At 41.4% G+C, this 9849-nt stretch overlaps 1 protein-coding gene across 1 annotated transcript in view; it reads left to right on the top strand.

Annotated features, from left to right (window-relative positions):
- The first annotated feature begins 7873 nt into the window (after positions 1 to 7873).
- Positions 7874 to 9849, top strand: part of LOC133134437 (protein argonaute-4-like) — an 18585-nt gene continuing 16609 nt past the window's right edge. Inside the window, exons 1-2 of the mRNA XM_061250632.1 lie at positions 7874 to 8055; positions 9436 to 9610. Of these exons, the coding sequence (XP_061106616.1) occupies positions 8037 to 8055; positions 9436 to 9610 (194 nt within the window). The 5' untranslated portion in view covers positions 7874 to 8036. The remainder of the gene's footprint in view (positions 8056 to 9435; positions 9611 to 9849) is intronic.

Here is a 9849-nt window from a genome sequence, read left to right as displayed (position 1 = left end):
AATAGAAAACTGTTCAGTAAACAGTAGATTTTAATCTAACAACACGTTTACGGGTGAGTGTGGTAACCCACACGGTTATTAGGCTGGGCTCTATCCATTTCCTCTGCGTCTTTTTTGTGATATTTACGGTAACGCCAAGTAGTCTACCTCACACACAGCTGCATCGGCAGGGGGAGAGCACGCGATATGCAGCCACACCATGCGAGTTTTCAGACGCAGAAGTGCACAATAACATTACGAAGTTTCTTCACTCCGCCGCCTTGAGGAAAATTGCGCTTCGTTCGCCTTCTCGCCTCTTCCTTTTTTGAACTCAATATCATACCGCCCTCTAGTGGTGCATGAACCAGCATGAACACGACACCACGACTTTCAGATTTTTTAAAAATATCTTCGTGCAGGTTTAGTGTATGCTTTTGATTGGTTCAGGTAATCTTTGTGCAATGAAGGATATTTAGAGTCTTTGACCGCATTACTGTGCCTGATGTAGGATCATTCAGGGGTTCGTGGTCTATATAAATAAAATACACTTAAAATATAGCTGGAAGCAGCTATGCCATAACACGGCACTATAACACTCTAAAAAACTATGCCATAACACGGCGCTATAACACTCTCTGTAAAACTATGCCATAACACAGCGCTATAACACTCTGTAAAACTATGCCATAACACGGCACTATAACACTCTAAAAAACTATGCCATAACACGGCGCTATAACACTCTCTGTAAAACTATGCCATAACACTGCGCTATAACACTCTCTGTAAAACTATGCCATAACACGGCGCTATAACACTCTGTAAAACTATGCCATAACACTGCACTATAACACTCTCTGTAAAACTATGCCATAACACGGCGCTATAACACTCTGTAAAACTATGCCATAACACTGCGCTATAACACTCTGTAAAACTATGCCATAACACTGCACTATAACACTCTCTGTAAAACTATGCCATAACACTGCACTATAACACTCTGTAAAACTATGCCATAACACGGCGCTATAACACTCTCTGTAAAACTATGCCATAACACTGCGCTATAACACTCTCTGTAAAACTATGCCATAACACTGCGCTATAACACTCTCTGTAAAACTATGCCATAACACAGCGCTATAACACTCTCTGTAAAACTATGCCATAACACTGCACTATAACACTCTCTGTAAAACTATGCCATAACACTGCGCTATAACACTCTCTGTAAAACTATGCCATAACACAGCACTATAACACTCTCTGTAAAACTATGCCATAACACTGCGCGATAACACTCTGTAAAACTATGCCATAACACTGCGCTATAACACTCTGTAAAACTATGCCATAACACTGCACTATAACTCTCTGTAAAACTATGCCATAACACAGCGCTATAACACTCTAAAAAACTATGCCATAACACTGCACTATAACACTCTCTGTAAAACTATGCCATAACACTGCACTATAACACTCTGTAAAACTATGCCATAACACAGCACTATAACACTCTCTGTAAAACTATGCCATAACACTGCACTATAACACTCTCTGTAAAACTATGCCATAACACTGCACTATAACACTCTGTAAAACTATGCCATAACACAGCGCTATAACACTCTCTGTCAAACTATGCCATAACACTGCGCTATAACACTCTGTAAAACTATGCCATAACACTGCGCTATAACACTCTGTAAAACTATGCCATAACACTGCACTATAACACTCTCTGTAAAACTATGCCATAACACAGCGCTATAACACTCTCTGTAAAACTATGCCATAACACAGCGCTATAACACTCTAAAAAACTATGCCATAACACAGCACTATAACACTCTCTGTAAAACTATGCCATAACACTGCGCTATAACACTCTGTAAAACTATGCCATAACACAGCACTATAACACTCTCTGTAAAACTATGCCATAACACAGCGCTATAACACTCTAAAAAACTATGCCATAACACTGCACTATAACACTCTCTGTAAAACTATGCCATAACACTGCACTATAACACTCTGTAAAACTATGCCATAACACTGCACTATAACACTCTCTGTAAAACTATGCCATAACACTGCACTATAACACTCTCTGTAAAACTATGCCATAACACTGCACTATAACACTCTGTAAAACTATGCCATAACACTGCACTATAACACTCTCTGTAAAACTATGCCATAACACTGCACTATAACACTCTCTGTAAAACTATGCCATAACACAGCACTATAACACTCTGTAAAACTATGCCATAACACTGCGCTATAACACTCTGTAAAACTATGCCATAACACAGCGCTATAACACTCTCTGTAAAACTATGCCATAACACAGCACTATAACACTCTCTGTAAAACTATGCCATAACACTGCACTATAACACTCTGTAAAACTATGCCATAACACAGCGCTATAACACTCTCTATAAAACTATGCCATAACACTGCGCTATAACACTCTGTAAAACTATGCCATAACACTGCGCTATAACACTCTCTGTAAAACTATGCCATAACACTGCACTATAACACTCTCTGTAAAATTATGCCATAACACTGCGCTATAACACTCTCTGTAAAACTATGCCATAACACTGCACTATAAACACACTCTGTAAAACTATGCCATAACACTGCACTATAACACTCTCTGTAAAACTATGCCATAACACGGCGCTATAACACTCTGTAAAACTATGCCATAACACAGCACTATAACACTCTGTAAAACTATGCCATAACACAGCACTATAACACTCTGTAAAACTATGCCATAACACTGCACTATAACACTCTCTGTAAAACTATGCCATAACACTGCACTATAAACACACTCTGTAAAACTATGCCATAACACTGCACTATAACACTCTCTGTAAAACTATGCCATAACACGGCGCTATAACACTCTGTAAAACTATGCCATAACACAGCACTATAACACTCTGTAAAACTATGCCATAACACAGCACTATAACACTCTGTAAAACTATGCCATAACACTGCACTATAACACTCTCTGTAAAACTATGCCATAACACAGCGCTATAACACTCTCTGTAAAACTATGCCATAACACAGCGCTATAACACTCTCTGTAAAACTATGCCATAACACTGCACTATAACACTCTCTGTAAAACTATGCCATAACACTGCACTATAACACTCTCTGTAAAACTATGCCATAACACTGCACTATAACACTCTCTATAAAACTATGCCATAACACAGCGCTATAACACTCTCTATAAAACTATGCCATAACACAGCGCTATAACACTCTCTGTAAAACTATGCCATAACACAGCGCTATAACACTCTCTGTAAAACTATGCCATAACACAGCGCTATAACACTCTGTAAAACTATGCCATAACACTGCACTATAACACTCTCTGTAAAACTATGCCATAACACAGCGCTATAACACTCTCTGTAAAACTATGCCATAACACAGCGCTATAACACTCTGTAAAACTATGCCATAACACTGCACTATAACACTCTCTGTAAAACTATGCCATAACACAGCGCTATAACACTCTGTAAAACTATGCCATAACACTGCACTATAACACTCTCTGTAAAACTATGCCATAACACTGCACTATAACACTCTCTGTAAAACTATGCCATAACACAGCACTATAACACTCTCTGTAAAACTATGCCATAACACAGCGCTATAACACTCTCTGTAAAACTATGCCATAACACTGCACTATAACACTCTCTGTAAAACTATGCCATAACACTGCGCTATAACACTCTGTAAAACTATGCCATAACACTGCGCTATAACACTCTCTGTAAAACTATGCCATAACACTGCACTATAACACTCTCTGTAAAATTATGCCATAACACTGCGCTATAACACTCTCTGTAAAACTATGCCATAACACTGCACTATAAACACACTCTGTAAAACTATGCCATAACACTGCACTATAACACTCTCTGTAAAACTATGCCATAACACGGCGCTATAACACTCTGTAAAACTATGCCATAACACAGCACTATAACACTCTGTAAAACTATGCCATAACACAGCACTATAACACTCTGTAAAACTATGCCATAACACTGCACTATAACACTCTCTGTAAAACTATGCCATAACACTGCACTATAAACACACTCTGTAAAACTATGCCATAACACTGCACTATAACACTCTCTGTAAAACTATGCCATAACACGGCGCTATAACACTCTGTAAAACTATGCCATAACACAGCACTATAACACTCTGTAAAACTATGCCATAACACAGCACTATAACACTCTGTAAAACTATGCCATAACACTGCACTATAACACTCTCTGTAAAACTATGCCATAACACAGCGCTATAACACTCTCTGTAAAACTATGCCATAACACAGCGCTATAACACTCTCTGTAAAACTATGCCATAACACTGCACTATAACACTCTCTGTAAAACTATGCCATAACACTGCACTATAACACTCTCTGTAAAACTATGCCATAACACTGCACTATAACACTCTCTATAAAACTATGCCATAACACAGCGCTATAACACTCTCTATAAAACTATGCCATAACACAGCGCTATAACACTCTCTGTAAAACTATGCCATAACACAGCGCTATAACACTCTCTGTAAAACTATGCCATAACACAGCGCTATAACACTCTGTAAAACTATGCCATAACACTGCACTATAACACTCTCTGTAAAACTATGCCATAACACAGCGCTATAACACTCTCTGTAAAACTATGCCATAACACAGCGCTATAACACTCTGTAAAACTATGCCATAACACTGCACTATAACACTCTCTGTAAAACTATGCCATAACACAGCGCTATAACACTCTGTAAAACTATGCCATAACACTGCACTATAACACTCTCTGTAAAACTATGCCATAACACTGCACTATAACACTCTCTGTAAAACTATGCCATAACACAGCACTATAACACTCTCTGTAAAACTATGCCATAACACAGCGCTATAACACTCTCTGTAAAACTATGCCATAACACTGCACTATAACACTCTCTGTAAAACTATGCCATAACACTGCACTATAACACTCTCTGTAAAACTATGCCATAACACTGCACTATAACACTCTCTATAAAACTATGCCATAACACAGCGCTATAACACTCTCTATAAAACTATGCCATAACACAGCGCTATAACACTCTGTAAAACTATGCCATAACACTGCACTATAACACTCTCTGTAAAACTATGCCATAACACAGCACTATAACACTCTGTAAAACTATGCCATAACACAGCGCTATAAACACACTCTGTAAAACTATGCCATAACACTGCGCTATAACACTCTGTAAAACTATGCCATAACACAGCACTATAACACTCTGTAAAACTATGCCATAACACAGCACTATAACACTCTGTAAAACTATGCCATAACACAGCGCTATAAACACACTCTGTAAAACTATGCCATAACACTGCGCTATAACACTCTGTAAAACTATGCCATAACACTGCACTATAACACTCTCTGTAAAACTATGCCATAACACTGCGCTATAACATCTCTGTAAAACTATGCCATAACACTGCACTATAACACTCTCTGTAAAACTATGCCATAACACTGCGCTATAACACTCTGTAAAACTATGCCATAACACTGCGCTATAACACTCTCTGTAAAACTATGCCATAACACTGCACTATAAACACACTCTGTAAAACTATGCCATAACACTGCACTATAACACTCTCTGTAAAACTATGCCATAACACAGCACTATAACACTCTCTGTAAAACTATGCCATAACACAGCGCTATAAACACACTCTGTAAAACTATGCCATAACACTGCGCTATAACACTCTGTAAAACTATGCCATAACACTGCGCTATAACACTCTCTGTAAAACTATGCCATAACACTGCACTATAAACACACTCTGTAAAACTATGCCATAACACTGCGCTATAACACTCTCTGTAAAACTATGCCATAACACTGCACTATAACACTCTCTGTAAAACTATGCCATAACACTGCACTATAACACTCTCTGTAAAACTATGCCATAACACAGCGCTATAACATTGCAGCATGTTGTGTCACATTACATTACATTACATTACATTACATTACATTAATGGCATTTGGCAGATGCTCTTATCCAGAGCGACGTACAGTTGACTAGACTACGCAGGAGACAATCCTCCCCTGGAGCAATGAAGGGTTAAGGGCCTTGCTCAAGGACCCAACGGCTGTGCAGATCTTATTTTGGCTACACTGGGATTAGAACCACCGACCTTGTGTGTCCCATTTACATTTACATTTTAGTCATTTGGCAGACGCTTTTAATCCAAAGCGATTTACAAGTGCATAGGTTCTACCATAAGTCAGAGCATCACATCCAGAAACTAGCAAAATACACAGGAAATGCTGTTCTAAACATAGTTGTCATCAGAAGTGCATGTTTTCCTTTTTTTATTTTTTTATTTTTTTTTGGGGGGGGGGGGGTTAGACAAGGATAGGGATATCAGAAAGGAGGGGCAGGGGAAATCAGAAGGGAGGACTAAGGTAGAGTTTGAAAAGGTGGGTTTTGAGTCTGCGTCGAAATAGGGGGAGGGATTCTGCTGTTCTGACAGTGGTAGGCAAGTCATTCCACCACTGAGGAACCAGAACGGAAAACATGCGTGAACGTGCAGCTCGACCGCCAGGTGCACGTAGAGAGGGAACCGTAAGGCGACCAGAGCTGGCAGACCGGAGTGGTCTAGCTGGGGAGTAGGGAGTGATCAGGGATTGTATGTAAGGTGGGGCAGTCCCCTTAGCAGCCTGAAATGCCAACACTAGGGCCTTGAAACGGATGCGTGCGGCAATGGGAAGCCAGTCATTTACCTTAACCAGTACATTACAGTCATGTACCTTAACCACTACACTACAGGGTCATGTACCTTAACCACTACACTACAGGGTCATGTACCTTAACCACTACACTACAGTCATGTACCTTAACCACTACACTACAGGGTCATGTACCTTAACCACTACACTGCAGTCATGTACCTTAACCACTACACTACAGGGTCATGTACCTTAACTACTACACTACAGTCATATACCTTAACCACTACACTACAGGGTCATGTACCTTAACCACTACACTACAGGGTCATGTACCTTAACTACTACACTACAGTCATGTACCTTAACCACTACACTACAGGGTCATGTACCTTAACCACTACACTACAGTCATGTACCTTAACCACTACGCTACAGTCATGTACCTTAACCACTACACTACAGTCATGCACCTTAACCACAATGCTACAGTCATGTACCTTAACCACAACGCTACAGTCATGTACCTTAGCCACTACACTACAGTCATGTACCTTAACCACAACGCTACAGTCATGTACCTTAACCACTACACTACAGGCTGCCCTGTACATCCAACATATAAGCATGTTCTGTCACATCCAATGAGGTATTAGCATATTGTGTCATATCGAACGTGTTATTAGCATGTGGTGTCACATCCAGCGTGTTATTAGCATGTTATGACACATCCCTTAAAAACAATATTTAAATGACAAATACATAAAAAAAATGTAACCATAACAAGCACAATCCAAATAATTGTATCTGAAGTGAAACACATTAAAACGGACGTGGATTAGAACATATTTATGTGAACACTGAAGGAAGAAAAAAATGCTTTTGTTGGAAAATGAGTTTTCCTGTTATTGAATGACTGTATTTCCTGTTAGAGTTCCGTAACGACTGAACTCTGGAGGCTATTGGTGGACGGTCTCATCCTCCATCATAGCGTTACTTGGCGACTCCACTGGGCACGCATGCGCAGTACACATCGCTTGGATCCGCATTTAATCGTGTTTAACACAACAACACTCTTTACTTTCTCAAATTAGCCCCCCTTCGGCCTCGTCATACCACCCCCAATTTCGGCGTCGGTACGGGGCCGCCAGGCCGGGACAGCTGCGGACAGCGAGCCCTCAGCCATGGAAGCTCTCGGACCTGGTAAGCTGTCATAGGCTGGGCCCGGTGGAGAAGGGGCAGAGGCGGTGGGGTATTCTGACTGGGGGCCGTGGATCGTAAAGGCCTCGGCAACACTGGCAGATCAACAAGGGACGCAAGGGGAGGTGGAGAGGGAGAGGGGGTGGCGTCGGGGCCGTGTGTTTACATGCTGTCCGCGCGGAAGGGAGGAATGCGCTCGTGGTGAAGATGGTTGATCGCTATTTAGATCAGTTCGTCGCGGTAAAGCGTTAAATGGCTGTTTTTTGTGGAATGGGTTGTTGCTGAGATTTGAGTTCTTGTCACCGTCCGAGACCATCGGAGGTTTACGCGTAGATTGGGCGAATCTTTCTTTCGTGTGGGAACCCCAGACAGTGGACCGATCTGCGGTCCTGTGTGCCAGTGTTGCACATTTAGCCAGCTCGCTAGCTGCCGTTTGATACTGGTGTTGTTGGGCAGTTCGCTATATGTCATTAGTGGTTCCGGATGTCAAGGTTAAGTTATGCAGAAACGTCACAGGCAGCCAATGTTTTGAAGCGATTGCCCACGTGCGTTTGACATATTTGTTCGCTACTTGTCGAAACCCAAAGCACATATTTTCCTCTTTTCACTTTATTCCCCACGTTTTTCATGTCGAGATCCAGCAACCAACCCGTCCCGTATGTACATGTGCAACTTCGATAGTTATTGAAGTGTTTTAATTATACGTAAAATTGAATAAATCGGTGTCACAATAACATAATGGCACAATAGTGTTGGAAATTAGCCTTGTCCATGCACGCATTTAAGCGGACGTGGACCTGTTATACAGAATAGCCGCAACAAACACCTTCAAACCACAACACTGTTTATCCCTGCCCCTTTTCTGTAAACGCGCTGAACCAATTAGAACCAATTTTCAACCAATGACCTTGAATTATTGTACAGTTATACAATGTTTTGAGTCGGTGTGTCGGTTTGTCGACTGTATATTTTGAAACCCGAATTTCAGGACTATAAACACGGGCAGAGGGTGAGTCAACATGTCAGTGAGACTTTTTCAGTGATAGGAAGGTATTTACAATGGTCTTGTAACAATGTTTTAACACAAAAATCTTACCTATTGTACCTTTAAAGAAAAGTCACTTTAAACAGTGAATGGTTCTGCTCTACTAGCTAAATGTTTTTAAACAGCGGGTAGCTGGTATTCCGAGCTGGTCAGAGCTGGATTTTACTTCAGGGTGGTGATTTCTATTTACTTCAGTCCATGTTCTAGATTTGGGAGGCTTCCAGGTTTTACTCACTGCAGTTATCCAGCTCACTCAGTAATCCTGCTCTGTGAAACAGGGCCCAGCTAACTCAGTAATCCTGCCCTGATGAGCCTGAGTATACCCCCTCCCCCCACAGGCCCCCCGGCCCCGCCCCCCTCCCTGCTCCAGCCTCCTCGGCGCCCTGGATTGGGCACGGTGGGAAAGCCCATTCTCCTGCTGGCCAATCACTTCCAGGTGCAGGTGCCCAAGATGGACGTGTACCACTACGATGTGGACATCAAACCGGAGAAACGCCCCCGCAGGGTCAACAGGTAAACCCCCCTCGACAGGTAAAACACACACCTGTGTGCTGCAGGGTCAACAGGTCAACTTACACGTGCTTTCAGGCTGATGACCTTCTCTGCTGTGTTTGGCTGATTGCTGTGGGAAGTGTACTGTGATTGGCTGATTGCTGTGGGAAGTGTGTTATGATTGGCTGATTGCTGTGGGAAGTGTGTTATGATTGGCTGATTGCTGTGGGAAGTGTGCTATGATTGGCTGATTGCTGTGG

The sequence above is a fragment of the Conger conger genome, chromosome 1 (assembly GCF_963514075.1).
Source record: "Conger conger chromosome 1, fConCon1.1, whole genome shotgun sequence".
NCBI lineage: Eukaryota > Metazoa > Chordata > Actinopteri > Anguilliformes > Congridae > Conger > Conger conger.
The sequence above is the reverse complement of the archived record's forward strand: the minus strand, read 5'-3'. Positions and strand labels throughout refer to the sequence as shown.